This window comes from Dendrobates tinctorius, unplaced genomic scaffold (genome assembly GCF_039654945.1).
Source record: "Dendrobates tinctorius isolate UK_male_01 unplaced genomic scaffold, ASM3965494v1 ptg000140l, whole genome shotgun sequence".
In the NCBI taxonomy this organism is placed as follows: domain Eukaryota; kingdom Metazoa; phylum Chordata; class Amphibia; order Anura; family Dendrobatidae; genus Dendrobates; species Dendrobates tinctorius.
The window spans coordinates 41,413-65,000 of record NW_027361808.1 but is presented as its reverse complement, the minus strand read 5'-3'; the positions used below and the strand labels follow the sequence as shown (position 1 = coordinate 65,000).

Here is a 23,588-nt window from a genome sequence, read left to right as displayed (position 1 = left end):
ATGGTGTGTTCAGGGTGATGAGCTGCATTGCCTTTACGCCAAACATATCGTTTGGCATTGTTGCCAAAAAGTTTGATTTTGGTTTCATCTGACCAGAGCACTTTCTTCCACATGTTTGGTGTGTCTCCCAGGTGGCTTGTTGCAAACTTAAATGACAGTTTTTTATGGATATCTTTGAGAAATGGCTTTCTTCTTGCCACTCTTCCATAAAGGCCAGATTTGTGCAGTGTACGACTGATTGTTGTCCTACGGACAGACTGTCCCACCTCAGGTGTAGATCTCTGCAGTTGATCCAGCGTGATCATGGGCCTCTTGGCTGCATCTCTGATCAGTCTTCTCCTTGTTTGAGATGTAGGTTTCGAGGGACGGCCGGGTCTTGGTAGATTTGCAGTAGTATGATACTCCTTCCATTTCAATATGATCGCTTGCACAGTGCTCCTTGGGATGTGTAAAGTTCTGGAAATCATTTTGCATCCAAATCTGGCTTTAAACTTCTCCACCACAGTATCACGGACCTGCCTCTTGTGTTCCTTGGTCTTCATTATGCTCTCTGCGCATCAAACAGAACCCTGAGACTATCACAGAGCAGGTGCATTTATATGGAGACACAGGTGGATTATATTTATCATCATTAGTCATTTAGGACAACATTGGATCATTCAGAGATCCACAATGAACTTCTGGAGTGAGTTTTCTGCACTGAAAGTAAAAGGACTGAATAATATTGCACACCCCACTTTTCACTTTTTGAATTTCCACAAAAATTAAAAATAACCAATAAATTTCGTTCAACTTCACAATTGTGCCCGTGAGAGCTGCAACCAGTCCATGCTCAGATCAAATGGCACGGATGTTTGAATGTTAAAGAGTGTTTTATATAGGCCAAGCGAAGACAGGTATGGTAATATTTCAACATCACGGTTTTTATAATCTGCATTACTTTTACTGGCTTTCATGGAGTTAACAAAATAAAAAAAGCTATTATTAACCCATCAAAAGTGTCACCTTAGCTCAGGGTAAACATTTTCCAAATACCACTTAAAAGGTTTGCAGCCCAGTTTTTTCTTCAACTCTGTACGGCTCTGAATACTGGAGACAAGAAACAGAAAGACATTAGGTGAACAGAAAGCTAAACCTCCACAGTCTTTATTAAAAATCAGTGTTTTTTTCCAACAAGAGATATATTATACAGTAACTTTTGATCAGGTGACCTTGCAGCTCTAGGTCTATATCTGTCTATGGCGCCTACCCCTACATAGAACTGTTTGGGCACCAACTATCATCTCAGTATCCTATCTCAGTATTCTGTATTCACTGAAGACACATTTTGCCTGTGAATTGAGAATATTAAAAATAAAAGATCAGTCCAGAAGGAGAAAGAAGCAGAACCTATACCAAAGTTTTGTATATTCATGTGCACTATGTCTTTATGGAAAAAAAACCCACAAAATTTAAAAGGAAAGTTACTTTTTCAAAGATATGGACACTGTTGTAAAGACAATACTGACATTACAGCAGGGGCTCACACAGTATTCATTTTGTGAGGTAAAATATTTCACTGACAGTTTTTAAACAATATTTTACCTCACAAAATGTATCCTCTGCGATCTCCTGCTGTAATGTCAGTAATGTCTTTTGCTTCCTCCCTTGCCCAGGAGCTGTGGTATGTTCTGTACACGCTCAGACACAGGGGTGAGAGAGACAGAGCACAGGGGGGAGACAGCTCAAACGGGACAGCACATGAGGGGAGAACACAGGACAGGAAGGAGACACAGAAAAGGGGGATAGTACATGGGGTAGACAGGTAAAAGAAGAGAGCACAGACGGGAGAAGTCAGCACATGGGGAAAGAGAGAGTGGATAGGTGGGTGAGAACATGAGGAGAGAGATTCTCAATGTTGTAGAGCCTGCCCCCATCGTGACATTACCGCCCTCCTGATGCGATAGCATCGGGCCTCCATCTCGTCTACCATATTTGCTGCTTGCAGTGTTGTTTAGGCCTTAATCTAACGCAGAGCTCCTGTTCCAGTTCTCTCAGTTCCCCACACTCCCTACAGTGTTATACATAGCAGCAGTACGGAGTGGTTTTGCACACAAATTTAAAGAGTGGAAAAAGGGGAAAAGTACTGTATGTACAGGTTCAGAGAGAAAAGGGAGAACAAGCTATAGGAAAAGAGGAAATAAATAACCGATAGTTGGGCCAAAATTATATAGTATCTCCTATTCAATTACTAACTCAATACATACACAGGGAACTTCTTAAAAAGTTTAGATGGGAATTGCTCAGCTTTAGTTTAATTTGGACACCATTCCCTCTTTTGCCATTAGATGGCGATTTAATAGTCATGTATGAATACTAAAAGCATATCTGAGCATAACTGATTCATGTACATGGGTTCTAGGAATTGGGTTATACAAACTTACTTTTTTCCTACTAAGTAACCCTTTTAAATTCTGCACAAGCAGCTTGATGATCCCATAATGTTATCCATTATGAAATTTTGTTATGATTTTTGCTTAAGGATATTTTATGAATATCTATGTGTATGATTTATTTGAAGACATAATATATGACCAACAGAAAGAATTCACTGTCTATATAACATAATAAAATTATATTCTTTGTTGAAAGTACTTATGCCACTTCTTTGCTAGAGTGTACCATGTGTTGTACTTTTGTTATTGTATGTAATAAAGATTTTTGTATTGTCATTTTAAATAGAGTTCTCCATTTTTTGATAGGATGATATAGAAAAAGAGGAAATGTCACAAAGAGGAAATAAGTATAGAAACTCTGCTAACACATGAGCTAATGAAGACTGCTGAGAAAAAAAAAGGGTTAAAAAAAGAATCTAACCAGAATGTGGGCTAACCTTAAATTCCTCAATGTATGCCTCCTTTTAATCTGATGAGCTTTACACACCCTTAGCATTCTCTCAAGCAGCTTCATCTGGTTTTGCTTCCAGTGAATAGGCATGCCTTGCCAAAAGTTCATTTGTAGAATCATAGACCTTCAGAAAGCGGTCACGAAGATCAGGTATGTTTTGCAGGAGGTTTTTATTCCATTCTATACAGTACTAAACCCTATCCTATGGCCAAACTGCTGTGAAGAGAATTACAAAGGACATCAAAAAGACATTTGGCTCAAGCAACACAAGGAATGAAAATTAGATCAGTGAAATCTCTATGTGGTCTAATGAATTAAAATTTTTAGTTTTTTTAGTACCAACTGCCATGTCTGAAACTTTGGAAAGCTGAGCAGACTGTTTTTACATGTCTGGTTAACATCATGAAGTATGGATGATGAGCTGTGATGGTGCTTTGCTGGTGAACTAAATGATGATTTTTTTCTAAATTCAAGGCACAGGTATCTAAAGAGGATAACTATAGCATTCTTCAACAACATGAAATCCCATCTGGTTTGCAACAAGTGGGACCATCAATTGTGTTGCAAAAGGAGGACAACCCAAAACACACCTCTACCTTATGTAAGGGCTTGAAACCAGGAATAAGAGGTATGGAGTGGTGCTGCATCAAAAGATATGGCTTGCACAATCACTTGACCTCAACGCAATTGAGATGGTATGGGATGAGTTGGACAGCAGTGAGAACGCAGCCAACAAGTGCTCGGCACCTCTGAATGCCTTCAAGACTGTTGGAAAGCCATTCCTGGTGAAGACCTGATAAAACTTCTTGAGAGAATGCCAATGGGGTATAAAGTTGCCATAAAAGTAAAAAGGGATAAGAGTAACTGAGGAACCTATGGTTTAACACACATTCTGGTTTGTTTCTTAAGCTTCTTTACTCCTTGTTTCCATATGTATTCCTTTGTAGATTCAGTCTGAAGAAAGCAAAATCACAATGTGCACATTCCAGTAAGAAAAAAAAAAAAGTAAAAACCCTTGACTGGTACTGTACGAATATTCTAGATATAAAGTTAGTCCAATTTTATTACATAAAGACAATTAATGGTATGTAAAATTAATTTTTTTTTTTTTTTACACATCATAATGTTAACAGAGTGGTGGTCGATAATGAACACTTCACTTCATTAATCTTAAGACTTCTGGTGATAGCCGAGAGCTGATCTACGGTAGTCTCACGGTGTGCATGATTGACTACCACTCTTTTTACATGTGGCTCTTCGGGATCAGTGAGGGAATAAGCAATCATACCCCATCAATCAAGAAGTTGACCTCTATCTACACTTCCAAACCTGCAACAACCCATGTAAGGCAATACATGCTATATCAGTACAAGCGTAAAGAAATTAGTAAGATTTAAGTAAGATGGGATTTACAAAATTACTTACTTTCCATATGGTACATTCCTGGCTGATGGCACAGCTGCATAGTAAAAATTTTTGTATTCATCCATCCACACCTCAGCAGCTCTTCTGGTGTTTCTTTATCGGGATAGAAAGAAATTAGAAAATAAAAGGATGCATACATATCTATGATATATCACATGTTAAAAGGATTTGCCACTTTCCCTAGTTCAGCAGCTTTAGTCACAAGCTGATCAGCACTTCTGTCCATGTTAATGGCTGCTGGTGGAGGAGCACGTGACCAGACCTGTCTATTAGGTTCCTCTAATAGTAAAACACCTCCCATGGGAAAGCTGCTTTTCTATTGGTGGAGACTGACTGACAGGTCTGGTCACATGTTCCACTGTATGGACAGACGTGCTCGTCAGTTTGAGGAAAAACACATTTCCCAGCGTGAAAGTTTTTCACATCGTGCTAGCGGGGATGTCACTAAGGTCATGGCAGTTCAGCCCAGCTCGGAACGGAGTCTCACTGACGGGACGTAACCTCTATGGCCTCTTTCACACTTCAGTTTGAGAGAGAGAGACAGAGAGAGAGACAGAGAGAGAGAGACAGAGAGAGAGAGACAGAGAGAGAGAGACAGAGAGAGAGACAGAGAGACAGAGACAGAGAGACAGAGAGACAGAGACAGAGAGACAGAGACAGAGAGACAGAGACAGAGAGACAGAGACAGAGAGACAGAGACAGAGAGACAGAGACAGAGAGACAGAGTCAGAGAGACAGAGAATATTTTTTTTGTCCGGCACCCAGAAAGAATTTCGGGTTAAATGATTGTCTGGAGGATCCGCCAGAGAAAAAAACGTTACAAGCTCCGTTTTGAAATCTTTGAGGATGGTGACGGACAGCAATTTTTGGCGGATCCTCAAAAAAAACGGATGCAACGGACAGCAATCCGTCACAATCCGCCATTAATGCAAGTCAATGGGGAAAAAAACGGATCCTCAAAATAAATTTGAGGATCCGTTTTTTTCAAAACCTGGCGGATTGTGACTGATTGTAAAAAACGGAAGTGTGAAAGAGGCCTATGACGTCAACACCGGTCTCTGAGGCTGCTCTCGCAGTTCAGTCACTGGTGGTTCTCAGCTGGACGGTCGCATCTTGGATTATGGCATGGGACAGAACAACGGACATATTGTATGGTATATTGTAGTTTTTTTATTTTAATTTTACTACTGGAGAATGAGGGTTTTGCTGGAATTAGGTGTTAAAATAAAAATGGAAAACTGTGTTTAGTCTTATTTCAAATAAAGGACTTTATTCTGGCTGTGTTTTTATTTAACATATAACTATAGGACTAGTAACAGATAGTTGTTTTATACTAGGCCGTGGGCTTGATATCACTGGACAATACAAAAGGTGACATCAACCCCACCTACCCCACTTGCCACCGCCACAGGGCAACTGGGAAGAGCCGGGCAAAGCACAAGAATTGCCGCATCTAATAGATGTGCCTTTTCTGGGTAGCTGCGGGCTGCTATTTTTAGGCTGGGGGGGGGCCATAACCATGGCCCCGTACCAGTCTGAGAATACCAGACCCCAGCGGTCTGCTCTGCAAGGTTTGTTGTCAACAATGGGGGGGGGGAACTACATGCCTTTTTTTTAAATGATTTAAATACTTAAAAAAACAGCGTGGGGACCCCTCAACTCTTGATAACAGCCTTGCTGAAGCTGACAGCTGAGGGTTGCAGCCCCCCAGCTGTGAGTTTTGCCTGGCTGGATAGCAAAAAATACCAGGGAACCCACAGTTTTTTTTTTTTTTTTTTAATTATTTATTTACAGCGCAGGAGTGGCTAATGAATACTCCCATACGCCGCTCTTGCTCTCACTGTAATTAGCGGTAGCAAGTGTCGGATGATGGGATCAGTAGTCCCATCAGCTGACACCAGTGACTGGAGGTAAGCTTTATACCTTTGATCACAGCTGAGTGCTCCTGCTGTCAGCATGGGAACCGCAGCTCTGACCGGCGGGGAGGATTTTGCCGCCGATCAGAAGTGGTGTTTGCCGCGCTGCCATGCACATGGCAGCACTACAAACACCCCGTGTTCGGGCAGCCGAACTGGAACAATAACATGGACTTCCTGGTGAAGACCATGCCCAAACAGTAGGTGTTTGGTACGCAAGCTGAACTTTACTGTTCGGATTCGCCCAACTCTGTTGATTTTACTTATTTGAACAACAAGCGGATAAAGCAAGTAACATGCTCACTCTTTAGGTGGATTGCCCTAGGAAGCTACCCACCACAATTGGGTAAAATAGCGAAAAGACGCTGTTGACAGAACAACCACATAAAGCTGCCATAAACACTGCTCCAGGGAAAAAGCCACCAGTATTTCCCTGAAGCAGCTTTTCCAGGAAGAACTTTGCAGTTCTGTGGGCAGAACTAAGGCACAAACGTCAAGACTATAAACTTTTCAGTAGAAATTCATGTTTTAGTAACATGAAACTTGAATCTAATTATCAATAGGTCTTCTTACCTGGCAAAAACTGTTCCACTTCCACCAGGAAATGTGTATGGGTGCTGTTTGCGAAACACATGGCCTACTCTACTGCAGGGAATGATTTCCAGACTTCCACCACATTGCCACACACGGAATGAAATTTCTAACAATTAGATAAAAACAAACTGAGTTAGAAGACTGACTAATACAGGAATACCTGCTGCATATATAAATACAAGAAAAAATAAATTTCGTTTCCCTAATTTTTTAAAACTATTGTGTTCTATATCGGATTGAGGCAGGGATGAAGGATGTAAAGTCTCCAAATAAATAAAAAAAAAAAAAAGCTTAAACGTATATACAAAAACATAGTTAAAACCTATACAGTAAAAAGTTTTTAAAAATGTGAAATTTAATAAACAAGGGACAGTTTGAAAAGATTTGGTTGGAGGCCCCAATAAAACTTAAAGAACTGGCTACAGTGTTGTTTTCCGTTACCAGTGGAAAGACCCAGCGTTGGATGACTTACTAATATTCCCAAATGTCACGGGACACTGTACTTCTGCTATGATGGGAGGCTAACAAAATGTCCCTGAATATAGGGAAAATACTAGATTCCAAGTAGGATGTAATAACAAATAGTCATATTATGGAAAGAAGGTATGGCCACCATATTTGGTAATTGCCAATTATAAAGTTTGGGTGAGCGTGTTGGTCGGTAGGATGGCTAACGTGGTTTATGCCAGGGAAAGCTATGTCTTAGGACATCCTTCCTGGCTTACACGCAGAAGTGTGTGTGGTCCAAGAGGACAAGATACTTTATGTGCAGAAGATTCGATGTAATTCTAGGGGAGACTGAGCGCACATCACAGCAGCCTATCAGAACCATGCAGACTCATGGGAAGTAATCAGGTACATTACAGTAAATTGTTTATGTACTAGGGAGCACTGTAAGTAGCTGTACTTAATTTATAGTCATTTCCCACTGCATAGATCGAGAAAACATATACTGAAGTGGTGTACGGGGGTTGTCATGGTTCACACCACTTTTTAATTTTTTAAACCCCTTAATGACGGCGCCAATTTTTACAATTCAGACCAGTCACTTTATAACTCTAGAACGCTTTTAACAGATTCCACCGATTCTGAGATTGTTTTTTTGTGACATATTATACTTCATGTTCAATGCAGCCCATTTTTCTTCAAGTGACTCCTTATTGAGCATCTTGAAACAAGCCACACCGCTAGTTTTCAGAGAGTCCAGTATTTCAGCTGATGTCATTTGTGGGTTTTTCTTTGCATCCCGAACAATTTTCCTGTCATTCACAGGTGAGGATGTTACCTTTAGTAGCCATAAAAAAACATTTGTGTCAACTTCTGTGCATGTTATCAGACCAAAATCACCAGGGTATGTAAACTTTTGATCAGGGTCTTTTGGATGTTTTGGGTTGTCATTATGATTTAAAAAGAGAAAACACAGTTTTTTTGATAATAAATGGCTTCACCCAACCACTAACCATGAGTGGAGAAAAAGTTTTGTTATTATTATTATTTATTTATTTATATAGAACCATTAATGCCATGGTGCTGTACATGAGATGCGGTTACAGCAAAATACAAATGTCACTTACAGTAAACAAACTAACAATGGCAGACTGATACAGAGGGGAGAGGACCCTGTCCTTACGGGCTTACATTCTACAGGATTATGGGGAAGGAGACAGTAGGTCGGGGGTTGCAGTAGCTCAGATGGTATTGAGGTGGCCGCGTGGTCGTTACACGTTGTAACTTTTTTTTTGTTAAGACATTGGTTTTCAGGTTCTGTTGGAAGGATTCAAATGTGGTGGATAACCGGACGTGTTGGGGCACAGAATTCCAGAGAATGGGGAAGGTAGGCCACAGAGGAGGATGTTGCATTAGTTGAGGCGGGAGATTAGGGCATGCATAAGCATTTTGGTAGAGTGAGGTTTGAGGAAACAACAGATTCTGGAAATGTTTTTGAGCTGGAGGCGACAGGAGGTAGCAAAGCTTAGACGTGCGGTTTGAAGGACAGGGCAGAGTCAAGGGTTAGGCAGCGAATTTCCAGGACAAGGGAAAGTGTGATTTCATTTATTGTGATAGATAGATCAGGTAGGGAAGATATGAGAGATGGAGGAAAGATAATTAGTTCCGATTTGTCCACACTGAGCTTGAGGAAGCGAGAGGAGAAGGATATGGCTGACAGACACTCTGGGATTCTGGATAGCAGAGAGGTGACATCTGGGCCAGAGAGGTAGATCTGAGTATCATCAGTATATAGATGGTACTGGAAGCCATATGAATTTATTTGTCCCAGGCAAAGGGTATAGATTGAGAAGAGAAGGCGTCCTAGGACAGAGTCATGAGCGACACCAACAGAGAGGAGAAGGTAGTGTGGGAGTAGGAAATGCTAAGTGTGCAGTTGGTTAGGTATGAGGAGATCCAGGATAGGGCAAGGTCTTTGACACCAAAGGAAGAGAGGATCTGTAGTAGGAGGCAGTGGTCAACTGTGTCGAAGGCAGAGGACAGGTCTAGAAGGAGGAGTATAGAGAATTGTCTGTTAGCTTTGGCTGTAAGTCAGTCAATAGTAAGCTTAGTCAGGGCAGTCTCAGTGGAAAGGTGGGGACAGAAGCCAGATTGTAGGTTGTCGAAGAGCGAACTAGATGCAAAGTAAGAGGAAAGTTCAGCGTGGATATGCTGCTCAAGGAGTTTGGAAGCAAATGGGAGCAAAGATATTGGGCGATAGCTGGACATAACGCTCGGATCAAGGGATGGCTTTTTGAGGATAGATGTGATTGTATCATGTTTGAAAGCAGAGAGGAAGGTACCAGAAGATAGTGATAGGTTGAAGAGATGGGTTAGAGATGGGATAAGTGTAGTGGTGAGGATGGGGAGGAGGTGGGATGGGGTCAAGTGCACAAGTAGTGAGGTGTGATTTGGAGAGAAGATGAGCAAACTGTCCTTCAGTGATTTTGGAGAGGGAAGTTATAGGGTTAGGGTATTGGTCTGGTATACAAAGGGGTTGTGGTGGTCGGACAACAAAGTTGCCTTGTTTGGTCTATCTTATTTTTGAAGTACGTGGCAGAGCAGAGTACTGCAGTGCGCAGGCGCCGGACTTCTCTGACCTTTCCAGGTACCTGCGCACTGCAGTACTCTGCCGTTCCCTCAACAGGGAAGACCAGTGCGCCTGAGCCGCGACGGGAAGAAAAGAAGAGGATGTGTCATCGCTAGTAGATGGGAGGCGCCGGACCGGACCGCGACACTCATCGGACTCGGACCGCCCATGGGTGAGTATATTATAACTCGTTTTTCTTCTCTTTCAGGTTACATCAGGGGCTTATCTACAGCATTACAGAATGCTGTAGATAAGCCCCTGATGGCGGTGGCTGCAGATTATAGTCGAAAAAATAGGTGACAGATTCACTTTAATGTGTTACACTTTTGCTGAATGCTGTATTATGTTCGCATTCACTACTCGCCTCGCAATATTCGGATCTCTCGCCCGGCATGTGTTAGCCAATCACAGTAAAGCCACCGCCTTCTTTGTTGTGGCATTACTGTGATTGGCTGGCAGTGCAGCATCATAGTCATAGCCTATGACTATGTGTGTGCGGAGAATGTGTGCGGGGGTCTGTCTGGGGGTTGTGTGTGTGTGTGTGCGGGGCTCTGCTGGGCCTGTGCCGCCTCTGCCAGGGCTGTGCAGGGCCTGTGCCGATGCCGTGTTGGCCCGAGCAGGGCCTGTGCTGGCACTGTCCGATGGGACTACTAGTCCCATCCGGCTATGCCCACTACAGTGATAGCATTAGCGGATGATGGGAAAGTAGTATTCCCATCATCTGGCTAATGTGGTGAATGTAGAAAAAAAACCAAAAAAACACAAAACAAAACATACTACATATAACATACAGTACATATACATAACATACAACACATGAGAGTACATACTCATACTCACAGCACACACCTTATTACCCGAAGCCTTCGTCTCCTGCAAATAATAAACCAACCTATACTCCTCTTTCCGCCGTAATCCATTAATAATGAGGGTCCCACGTCGATCTTTCGTGGAGAGCTGCCACATCAGCTGATGCGACTGCTCTCCAGGGGCTCCAGCGATACAGTGACGGAGATAACCCTCTGTGCTGTATCACTCTGCCAGGAGGTCACAGGAGTTCACATGTGACTTACGGCAGCGCTACAGCATGGGAATTTTCTCAGGCAGCAGTGCTGCCGTAAAGTGAACTCCAATGATACACTGCAGGAGGGTTATCTCCGGTCAGTGTGTCATTGGAGGCCTTGTAGAGCGGTCACATCCGCTTTGACTGGTCTATAGGGGGGGATCGTCATAGGACACTCGTTTTTAAAGAGGGACTGCATCGGAAAGGCAAGTATAGGTTGTTTTTTTTTTGTTTTTGTTTTTTTAAAGTTTTTGCGGGTGATCGATTGTTTCGCTAGTATCTGGGCGTACAATAAAAATTATGAGAAAAGTGTCATGTTTTATTTCATTAAAATTTTTTCTGCCGCCTCTCCATTATTAACCGGGCTTAATGTCACCTTTCAATAGCAAGGTGACATTAACCCCTTATTACCCCATATGCCACCTCTACACGGCAGTGGGAAGACGGGCTCAGTACCAGAAAAAACCTACACTTACCTTTCTGACGCAGTCCCTCTTTAAAAACGAGTGTCCCACGACGATCTCCCCTAGTCACTGAAGCGGTTCTCGCAGCCGGGCTGAACTGCTGTGACCTCAGGACCGTGGGAAAATGCTAGTGATGAGGTCACGGCAGTTCAAGCTCAGTGTTTTCATAGCAGGTCACCGTGAGAATTACGGCATGGAAAATAACGACGGTCAGGTATGGTATATTGTTGCTTTTTTTTTTTATATTTATTACAGGAGATTGAGGGCTTTGCATGGATTAGGTGTTGTTGCAAGTATGATTTAATTAAGAATAATAAAGGTGCCTGTGTCTTTATTTCAATTAAAGGACTTTTTTCAGGGTGTTTGTGCTTTCTTTACAAATTGACTATAGGGTTAGTAATAGGAGCATCTAAAAGGTGAAATCACCTGAAAGGTGACATATGCCTCCACTACAGGGCAGTGGGATGAGCAAGGCTATTGCCAGAATTGGCGCATATAAGAGATGTGCCTTTTCTGGGGCAGCTGAGAGCTGATGTTTTTAGCTGGGGGGGCCAATATCCATGGTACCTTCCTAGGCTATTAACATCAGCCCTCAGCTGGCTATTAATAGGGGGACCCAACTCCATTTTTTTCCATAAAATAATCTTATCAATTAAACACATTTCCAGTATTTTGCACAAACACTATACTACTAACTGTATTTGTAACTGACATCTATATATCTGCCTATTCTATATGGATTTACTGTATGTAATCTCTCTCTCCTGTCGGCTCCTGCAGTGATTTTACAGAAGCCGGCAAATGAATTATCGGCTATTCTTCTATCTCTGCAAAAAAAAAAAAAATATATATATACATACATATATACACACATATATACACATACACAGTGCCTACAAGTAGTATTCAACCCCCTGCAGATTTAGCAGGTTTACACATTCGGAATTAACTTGGCATTGTGACATTTGGACTGTAGATCAGCCTGGAAGTGTGAAATGCAATGCAGCAAAAAAGAATGTTATTTCTTTGTTTAATTTTTTTATAAATTGTGAAAAGTTTATTCAGAGGGTCATTTATTATTCAACCCCTCAAACCACCAGAATTCTGTTTGGTTCCCCTAAAGTATTAAGAAGTATTTCAGGCACAAAGAACAATGAGCTTCACATGTTTGGATTAATTATCTCTTTTTCCAGCCTTTTCTGACTATTTAAGACCCTCCCCAAACTTGTGAACAGCACTCATACATGGTCAACATGGGAAAGACAAAGGAGCATTCCAAGGCCATCAGAGACAAGATCGTGGAGGGTCACAAGGCTGGCAAGGGGTACAAAACCCTTTCCAAGGAGTTGGGCCTACCTGTCTCCACTGTTGGGAGCATCATCCGGAAGTGGAAGGCTTATGGAACTACTGTTAGCCTTCCACGGCCTGGACAGCCTTTGAAAGTTTCCTCCCGTGCCGAGGCCAGGCTTGTCCGAAGAGTCAAGGCTAACCCAAGGACAACAAGGAAGGAGCTCCGGGAAGATCTCATGGCAGTGGGGACATTGGTTTCAGTCAATACCATAAGTAACGTACTCCACCGCAATGGTCTCCGTTCCAGACGAGCCCGTAAGGTACCTTTACTTTCAAAGCGTCATGTCAAGGCTCGTCTACAGTTTGCTCATGATCACTTGGAGGACTCTGAGACAGACTGGTTCAAGGTTCTCTGGTCTGATGAGACCAAGATCGAGATCTTTGGTGCCAACCACACACGTGACGTTTGGAGACTGGATGGCACTGCATACAACCCCAAGAATACCATCCCTACAGTCAAGCATGGTGGTGGCAGCATCATGCTGTGGGGCTGTTTCTCAGCCAAGGGGCCTGGCCATCTGGTCCGCATCCATGGGAAGATGGATATCACGGCCTACCTGGAGATTTTGGCCAAGAACCTCCGCTCCTCCATCAACGATCTTAAGATGGGTCGTCATTTCATCTTCCAACAAGACAACGACCCAAAGCACACAGCCAACAAAACCAAAGCCTGGTTCAAGAGGCAAAAAATCAAGGTGTTGGAGTGGCCTAGTCAGTCTCCTGACCTTAACCCAATTGAAAACTTGTGGAAGGAGCTCAAGATTAAAGTCCACATGAGACACCCAAAGAACCTAGATAACTTGGAGAAGATCTGCATGGAGGAGTGGGCCAAGATAACTCCAGAGACCTGTGCCGGCCTGATCAGGTCTTATAAAAGACGATTATTAGCTGTAATTGCAAACAAGGGTTATTCCACAAAATATTAAACCTAGGGGTTGAATAATAATTGACCCACACTTTTCTGTTTAAAATTTATTAAAATTTAACTGAGCAACATAACTTTTTGGTTTGTAAGATTTATGCATCTGTTAATAAATCCTGCTCTTGTGTGAAGTTTGAAGGCTCTAACTTATTTGCATCTTATCAAACCTGCTAAATCTGCAGGGGGTTGAATATTACTTGTAGGCACTGTATATATATATATATATATATATATATATATATATATATATATACACACACACACATACATACAAATATATATACACATATATATATATATATATATATATATATATATATATATATATATTTATTTTTTTTTTTTCTCTGTGTGTATATATCTATGCTTTCTAACCTGTCAGTGATTTTACTGTACACCGCATACGAATTACCGCCTTTTCAAAGGACACCGATGCGTAAAAATCAGACAGTACTCGCATAGTGAGTACTGTGCCATTTTTTTCTCGCACCCATTGACTTGTATTGAAGAGTATCGTCCGAGATACGCAGCATGCTGTGATTTTTTTCTCAGTCCGATTTCAGCTGAGAAAAAAAAAAAAAAAAACGCAGATGAGATGTAACCTATTGAATAACATTGGTCCGAGTGCAATCCGATTTTTTATCGGATTGCACTCGTCCGTATTTCTCGCAAATGGGTATGAGCCCTAAAGCTTATATTGACCTCCCGTGCAGACTCCGTTCCTGCGGTGTCGGCACTAGCTCTCCCTGAGACTATGGATTCTGTGGTGTGGCCAATCAGCACTGGCATCACTGTCTACACCTTTGGACAAATTGAACATGAAGAGGAAGACGGGGATCAGCTGTAGTAAGGACTTCCTCTGCATATTCAGTTTGTCCGAGGGCGGAGACAATGATGCCAACGTGGATTAGGATTCGGCATCATATGTCACAACATCGCATCACAGCCCCGGTGAGAGCGAGTGCCGACACTACGGTGAGTAAAAGCTTTATTTTATCAGGGCATAACATTTAGGCTATGTGCCCACGTATGCAGAAAATTTCTGCTTCAAAACCGGACTCCTTCCCAGAAAACGAGTGTTTTATTTCCGCGTGTTTTTGATGCGTTTTTTTTCCCGTGCGTCTTCTGACTCATAGAAAATAGCTAAAAATGCGGACTTTTCCGCAAAATTAATGAGCATGCTGCGCTTTTTACTGCTAAGTTTTTTGCACGGAGAAAAACGCATCAATGTGCACAAAAAGTGCGGAATTGATTTCAAATGAATGGGATGCTTCTTGTATGCGTTTTTGAAGCGTTTTGACTGGGACAAACACTTCAAAATCGCTTACGTGGGCACACAGCCTTAGGTTAAGAAGGGGTTGTCCTAGTAGTGGACAACCCCTTTAACTCCTTTAGGGAAGCAACTCCAAACTCTGACTAACCCAAAACAGAATAAAATATTTTACTTTTTTTAATGACACATTCCCTAACCAATCACACCAGAGAAGTACATGATGTAAAGATTATTATGTGTACTTAAATATAGTCGAAAAAATATATTTTTACACTTTTGGTTTTCCTCCCTCTTTTCCAAAAGTAATACATTTTTTAATTTTTCTTGGACATGTCTGTACGAGGGCTTGTTTTTTAAGGGCTGAATAGTAGTAGTATGTATGACTATAAATGGTGAAAAAAACTCCACCATTGATTTTTGGGATTTGTCCTTAAAGCATTCATTTTGCTGTACAATTAAGGTCGGTGTGGTTATACTAAATTCAAAAGGCTTTTGTCCTTCTTTGGTCAAATAAAATCTGGACTGTTTAAAACAACTGGTAATGCCATTTGCTTGTGAGCTTTAACTTTATTTTTCATTTTTCCATCAGTAAACTTGTGTGACGGTGTTTTTAGCATACAGATCTAATACTTTTATTGATACTATTTTTGATACTATTTTAGGGCACGTCGTTTTCCTTGCTTTTTGTTGCACGTCTTGGGACAAGTGTGAGAACAGAAAAACAGCAATTCTGGCATTTCATTTTTTTTTTTCTTTTTTGGTATTCAAAGCGTGACTTAAACTTAATATTTTGCTAGATCATACATTTTTATATGCAGTGATGGCAAATATGACTACTTTTTTTTTTTTTTTACACTTTGTTTAATTCCCCACAGAGAACTTGAACCTGTGATCAGTTGATCGCAACACTGCAAATGCATAGTAAATTGTTGTTCTCCTATGAAGTTTCTTAGAGGACCAACATAGTAGCCATTGAGGCCTTCAGCAGACTCCCGCCTCCTATGGTAAACCATTGGCACCCTGCGATCGTATCTCTGGGGTCGGCGCCAATGATGCAAATTAACATTATATGATCATGAAGGGGTTGAGAGGAGAATCAATTAGCAATGGTAACTTGCTGACATAACATCAAGATGATACAGTGATATAAAGCCTACATGTATACCTTGGGCAACCAGATGAAGAGAGCTCTTCATCAGGGATACAGTACACTCCCTGATAAGTGGTTTTGGATACTGACAAAAGTTTGGGAAGCACTGCCTTAGTGTGTCCATAACTAAGAAACTTACTTTTAAGATGACCTTAAGAGGTTACAGAAAAAAAAAATAGTGTGGAACAACTGTGTTTGTCTGTTCTAAGAAAATCTATATACTTTCACTGTGAATTATACCACTTCACAAAATGTGACGACCAGAATGATTGAAATACGTGGCAAATTGTGTAAATGCAGGGTCAGCAATGCCTTCCCCATACAGGGTAACTGTACAGGTGCCGGATCATCTTCAAGAAATCTGACATTTTACAACATTAAGCTGAGTAAAATGACCCCCCAAAAGGCGTGCTAGAGGAAATCCACTACTTATACCTACCTAAATTTTCCCCTCCCCAAACGTCCATCATCATATCGTATTTTCCCAATTCTTCAAAGTAGGATTTGTCCATCACAAAGAGCCCTCCAGCAATCATTGGCGTTCTACAATGGACGACAAAGTGTTATTAAAGCCCAGAAGTTACAGCACAGAAGTAATAACATAAAACAAAACCATATACTCGGAATAATGAGAGGACTGCTAAAAAGTGACATTCACAATGCCTCTGTGAAGGATTGTTTTTTTAAATGGAATCTGTCACCAGATTATTTGCTATCCCATCGGAGAGCACCACATTGTACGTGCAGAGACCCTGACTCCAGTGATGTAACGTACTTGTTTTCTTACTGTAATTTTAATAAAATCACTGTTTTCTACCAGTTCTCCAATTGCGGAGTTCTGTATAACCTTGTCAACACCACCGATAAACCGCTTTGTGTACACGGAACATGGGCAGAAAGATTCCAGCGATGGGGGTTATACAGAGCTCATAAATGAGGAGGACTGCACGACAGCTGACATACTAGTCCAATAGTTATAATCTCTTGCTGATGAAACTGTGGCTCTAGCAAAACGACAGCAAGCAGCCCAGTAAGTGCCACATCACTGGAATCAGGGTCACTGTCTCTATGCTGTCCTGCTTTTAGATTAGGTGACAAAAACCTGTTGAAAGATTAGCTTAAAACGACAAAAAGAAATATGGGGGGGGACCCATCTGCAATAGAAAACCCATTGGCTCCCCACAATCACAAACGGTAGCTATTGCTTCCTGTGATCAAAAGCATTCCAGTAATATGGCCATATTTCACATATTTGATATTTTACAGCATATTACATAGAGTAAGATGATGTTCATGATTGCACAGAAGAAAAAGGCGTGCAAGAGGAAATCCACAAATATTCCCCTCCCCAAACATCCACCATATCACATTTTACCATACAGCACAGCCAGCACTTGCTCTGTATGGACAAGGCTTGGTCAGGGTGCTGGAAGGGGTTAACAAAAAAAATAAATAAATGTAATACAAATAATCCAGCAATATTTAGCTTGTGTTTTAACTTAACCGCTCATTTACATATAAAGAAACATATGGATTCTCTGGAATGAGACATCGGATAACAAGGTGCAGTTTATTCAGCTTCCTATAGCCTGCACGCCCATATAGACGGCTTAGGAGGGCTGAATTTCCCTTTAAAAACCTTTACTATTATACGAGCCTACTATTGACACCACACATTTAGATTCAATGATTACAGAGGTCAAGTTCAGCCACTCCGATTTTACTGTGGTAAGAGCTATAAAATTATTTATTGTTCCTCTGGATAATTAAAGAAGCACTCCTCCCATCCAAGTTTTTATCCGCTTACTATATTGCAAACATCATATTATATAGCACTGCGTGCTTACTATTGCTCATTTTGTCTTATTACCCAGTAAATTCTTCTCTTTTCCCTGATCTATGTAGAAACAGGAAGTCTCCTGTCCCTGCATTTATTATTCTCCTTCAGCTGCTGACCCAGCTGTTCCCTCCGTCCCCTGCCAGACTTTTGCATTAACTTTTGAGTCATACAGAGAAAACGGACCTCCTGTATCTACATAGAGCTTAGAAGGATTTATTTAGACAGTTTTTAATGACGTAATGTCACAGGCACGGCCGGCTCCAGGTTTTCGCCAGGCAAATGTGGGCCCCTTTAACACACACTACAATTCATGATGCACAAATACAGCAGAGAAATATAGACATAGTACAATGCCAAAGCTTTCACTTCTTTCTTACTTTACATGAGTGGTAACTATAGCTCAAAACCCGGACCGTAGAGTCCTCCATACAGTATTAAGGGCACCACATAGAGCTCCATACAGAATAATGGACCCAATATAATGCTCCATACAGTATAATGAGCCACATATATTGTTCCACACAGTATATAATAGGTCCCAAATATTGATCCATAAAGTATAATAAACACCATACAGATGTACAATCGTGGTTCGTGGTTGGGTAAAATCATTTACTGTCAAATTACTGTGTTTTCTCATTTTAAAATCATAATGACAATCCAAAACATCCAAATAACTGATCAAAAGTTCACATACCCCATTTCTTAATACCGTGCATTGCCCCCTCTAACATCAATGACAGCATTTGTGGTAGTTGTGGATGAGGTTCTTTATTTTCTCAGATGGTAAAGCTGCCCACTCTTCTTGGCAAAAAGCCTCCAGTTCCTGTAAATTCCTGGGCTGTCTAGCATGAACTGCGTGCTTGAGACCTCCCCAGAGTGGCTCAATGATATTGTGGTCAGGAGAGACTGAGATGCCCACTCCAGCACCTTCACTTTGTTCTGCTGTAGCCAATGACAGGTCGACTTGGCCTTGTGTTTTGGATCGTTGTCATGTTGGAACGTCCAAGTAAGTCCCATGCAGAGTTTCCGGTCTGATGATTGCACATTTGCCTCCAGTATTTGCTGATAATGTACTGCATTCATCTTTCCTTCAACTTTGACCAAGTTTTATGTGTGTTTGTGGCTCACACATCCTCAAAACATCAGCGATCCACCTCCGTGCTTTACAGTAGAAATGGTATTCCTTTCATCATAGGCCTTGTTGACTGCTCTCCAAATATAACTTTTATGGCTGTGTCCAAAAAGCTCAATTTTTGCATCAGTCAAAATTACCTTTTTCCAGAAATTTTGAGGCTTGTCTCTTGTCTGCTGTTTTTGCAAATTGTAGGCAAAATACTTTGTGGCATTTGCACAGTAATGGCTTTCTTCTGGTGAGGATGTTACCTTTAATAGACATTCAAACCCATTTGTGTCACTTGAGAGACTTTCAGAGAATCATCACCTGAGAGGGACAACTGTAATGGAGGACAGATCTCCCAAAAACCAAATCAGAGGATGATGACAAATCAAGCCTATAGTGGTTGTAAAAGGTAGATGGTGAAGACAATGTTGCTGATCTAAAATATCAGATCTATCGAAATTGTCCATCTTCTCAGCCCAGGAGGATGCCATAGCATGGGTCCATACACCGTCTGGGGGAATTTTCACCTTTCGCTGAGTATGCCAGACAGATTGCATCTCTGATCCATCGTAATAAAGTGCACTTTGTGACTCCAAACCCCTTCCTGTGGCCCTGAAAGGACACAAACAGAGCCCTACTCTGCCTCCAGGGATGAGTTCTTTCTATATAATGTAGGACAGTTCTCCTCACATCTAAAAAGTGTGGAATCTCTTTTCTTCAGGAGTAGAAGGATTAGCAAAAAAGGAGGGAAGAAAAATCAACTGACATCCGTGAAGTTTAACAACTAATTTAGGGAGGTAGGAAAGGTCCGGTTTCAGCACTAAAAGAAAAAAAAAAAAAAACTAAAAGAATAGGAGGATCTATAGATAGAGCCTGTACGTCATTAACTCTTCTAGCTGATGTTAAAGCGACTAACATAGCAGTTTTTAACTATAGGCATTTTAAAGAAGCTGACTCTAAAGGCTCAAATGGAGGACCTATCAGGTCATCAAGGACCAAGGTTATGTTACCATGGTCACACGCTGTAATAGAACGTGAAACCCATCTATCACCAGCAATATTATAACTATATAGTGCTCCGAAAGCGGATATTTGAACCTTTAATGTGCTAACCGAAAGGCTCAGCTCCCGACCCTTCTGCAGAAAGTCAAGGATTGCAGAAATTGGTACTTCATTAGAGAAGGGCCCGGTATGGAACTCAAGGAATTTTCTCCACACCCTACTGTATATCTTAGTTGTGGATTCCTTTCTACTTTGGAGAAGAGTGTTGATCAGGTTGTCAAAAAAACCCCTTAACTTCCACAGCTGCCTCTCAAGTTCCACAACGTCAAGTGGAGATCCCTCACCTGAGGATGATTGAATGGACCGAGAGAACAGGCCCAGATCTGATGGGAAGATCTAGGGATCTGATATGGATATGAGCCATGAAAACCAAGGTCTCTTGGGCCAGAAAGGAACGATGAGGATCACCCTCACTCCTTCCTCCCTGATCTTCCTGATGACTAATGGAAGCACAATCATTGGAGGAAACATACACTAGACTAAACTGCCAAGGGAACTGGAGGGAGCCAACCATCTCCAGCTGGTCTGCCCTGTTCAGGGAGGCAAACCTTTAGCAATTGCAACCTTCAAATTGTTTTCAACGTATCTCCTCCACATATCCCAGCATGGCTTTCTTGGGACCACACACCTATAGGCCACTTTCACACGACTCAGGATCACTAACCAAAAAGCAGCCAATCTTGGACACGTCCACAGCATATGAAATAATCCAGCATTTTCGTTCTTACACCGAGGACACTCAGAGTTAGTCCGTAATCCAGCCCTATACATAACTTCCAGAGACCTATATACTCTATGTAAAATATAAAGCGGAGATAGTCTATACGGCTTACTCAGTGACAGTTTTGGTATCCACTCCAGAATCGACTCCCACATTTCATCGTCCAAGTGACCCAGCTCCCTTTACCACTTAGCCCACGAATTGATTGGATAGCCAAGTAAATGAGTATGTATTAGGTCTCAATATATAGAGGAGATGACCCCCCCCTTGTAGTCCCCCCCAAACACACACATACTGCAGCACTAGGTTGTCCTGAATTTTAAGGCAATCATCTGTTTTGAGCTCTGTATGCATATCTCATTTGAGCATATTGATATTCCACGGAGGCCTTAAGATCATATTCCGACTGCTGCCTGGAAAAAGATTTCAACTCCCGCTGCTCTAATATCTGAAAGACATACCGTATCCCCCTGGCCAGCCGTTCCGACAAACATCCCAACTTCATAAACTCCGGAAGATTGTTATTATGCCATAACGGAGAAAACCTAGTTAGACAGGTGACTCCCCGAATTTGTTTGATCCTTCCCCATAATTTATGTATCAGAAATAGTGTTGGGTAAATTTTCACAAGTGCCCCCAGGGACCCATCCTACAAGTACTGAACCGCCGGTCTTCATTGTCAGCCCCTCTATCAAATGCTGTACCATGCTGGAGGTCTCCTCATCCGCCCAACCCCTGAGATGCTGGCACTGTGCCGCAATAAAAAATATTTCAGGGTTAGGTAAAGCCAATCCCCCCTCTTCCTTAGGCCGCTGAAGCATCTCCAACCTAATACGGGGATGCTGCTTCCCCCATACCAAACTCCTAAATAAAGAGTTGATATGTTTAAATTTCCCAAGGGCAATCCAAATAGGTTCATTGTGAAGTACATATAGTGTCTTAGGCATTAGAATAATTTTGATGAGACTGACCCGTCCAATCACCGACAAGTGCAGTTTAGTCCAGGCCCCCACCTTCGCCTTAAGAACCCCCAGTACAGGAGTCAGATTCTTATGCAGATAGTCTAACTGGCATAGAGACCCATATCCCTAAGTATTTAAATTGATCTGCTACTTTAAGTCTGCCCCCGCCTACGGTGTCCCTCACCTCATCCACTACATCATCAACCTTAAACTGAATTGATTTATTCCAGTTTATCACCAGCCCCGACAAGGATCCAAATTCCTCAATAAGCCGCATGGCATTCCCCAGAGAAGTGTATGGATCACCCAAGAACAATAGTATATCATCCGCATAGAGTGCTATCTTTTCCTCTATTGACCCATACCTGAACCCAGACACCCCGGTAGACTGTCGAATCTTTGCGGCCAGAGATTCCCCGCCAAAGCAAACAAAAGAGGGGAGAGTGGACACCCCCGTCTCGTCCCTCTGTGCAACTTTATAGTTTGGGATAGCTCCCCATTCACCCTGATTTTTGCCAACGGTTGCGCATACAGCAGTTGAACCCATGACAAACTGCGGACCAAAGCCCAAACAGCACAGAACCTGCCACAAATATCCCCACTACACGCTATCAAAAGCCTTATGAGCATCTAAGCAATAACTATCTGACCGCAGTTGTCGGCCCGCAGCTGCATATTCATAAAAAGCCTTAGGCTGTGTGCACACGCTGCAGTTTCCGCTGCGTTTCCGCAGCGGTTTTGGCCGCTGCGGACACGCAGCAGTTTTAGCTGCGGTGTACAGTACCATTCATTTAAATGGGAAAAAAAAAACGCTGTGCCGACGCTGCGGAAAAAACCGCGCGGATTTGCTGCGGTTTTGAATCCGCAGAAAGAATTGCATGTCAATTCTTTCTGCGGAAACCGCTGCGGGTTCCTATCTCCACCATTGTGGAGATAGTGAATCCGCAGGACCAAACCGCAGATAATCCGGTCTTTGGACCTGCGGATTATCTGCGGTTTTTGCAAAATCCGTGCGGATTAATCCGCAGCGGATTCCGCAGCGTGTGCACGTACCCTTAGGCCTCTTTCACACTTCAGTTTTTTACAATCAGTCACAATCCGCCAGGTTTTGAAAAAAACGGATCCTCAATTTTCTTTTGAGGATCCGTTTTTTTTTTTTGTTTTTTTTCTCTCTCTCTCTCTCTCTCTCTCTCTCAGGCTGCGATTCCTTTAAAATTCTTCATTTGTCGGATCCGTCACAAAAACGGACAGGTGGCATCCATTGTCATGAGTACTAAAACGGATCCGCCATCCGTCCTTTTGGCAGATGTTGACTGATGCAAAAAAACTGAAGTGTGAAAAAGGCAATCTTTGCATGAGCTGGCACAATTTCACTGAAGACAAACTGCGCAAGAACTGCTCCTGCCATTTTGCTGAGGCCCATCGTGAGATCAATCTATGCAGGCACGCCCGTGATTAGCACGGTGTAGGCACAAAATTTAAATAAGGAAGAGGATAAAGATACCAGAGGCAGCACTTGGGCTGGGGCAGAGCTGAAGACCCTGTCCACAGTATGGGCCCAAGGCACAGAGTCTAAAACTTCTATTGATGATCTTAGAACTGAATGTCTGAATTAAGTCAGTATAACAGCGCCATTATGGCCATACCTCTCATTTAATATGCATAATCCCCGATGTCAGGTTCTCTTTAAAGAAATGAATTGGACTTTAAATCATGTTTCAAATTATTATGAAAATTGGTTTTACGTGTCATAGTGTTTTT

The 23,588-nt window shown here is 42.0% G+C and overlaps 1 protein-coding gene across 1 annotated transcript in view; it reads right to left on the bottom strand.

Annotated features, from left to right (window-relative positions):
• LOC141049001 (polypeptide N-acetylgalactosaminyltransferase 2-like) overlaps window positions 1–23,588 on the bottom strand; it is a 115,160-nt gene that overhangs the window by 54,731 nt on the left and 36,841 nt on the right. Inside the window, exons 4-7 of the mRNA XM_073545090.1 lie at window positions 16,559–16,662; window positions 6,801–6,927; window positions 4,312–4,404; window positions 1,006–1,089 (exon numbers count right to left, since the gene is read on the bottom strand). Of these exons, the coding sequence (XP_073401191.1) occupies window positions 1,006–1,089; window positions 4,312–4,404; window positions 6,801–6,927; window positions 16,559–16,662 (408 nt within the window). The remainder of the gene's footprint in view (window positions 1–1,005; window positions 1,090–4,311; window positions 4,405–6,800; window positions 6,928–16,558; window positions 16,663–23,588) is intronic.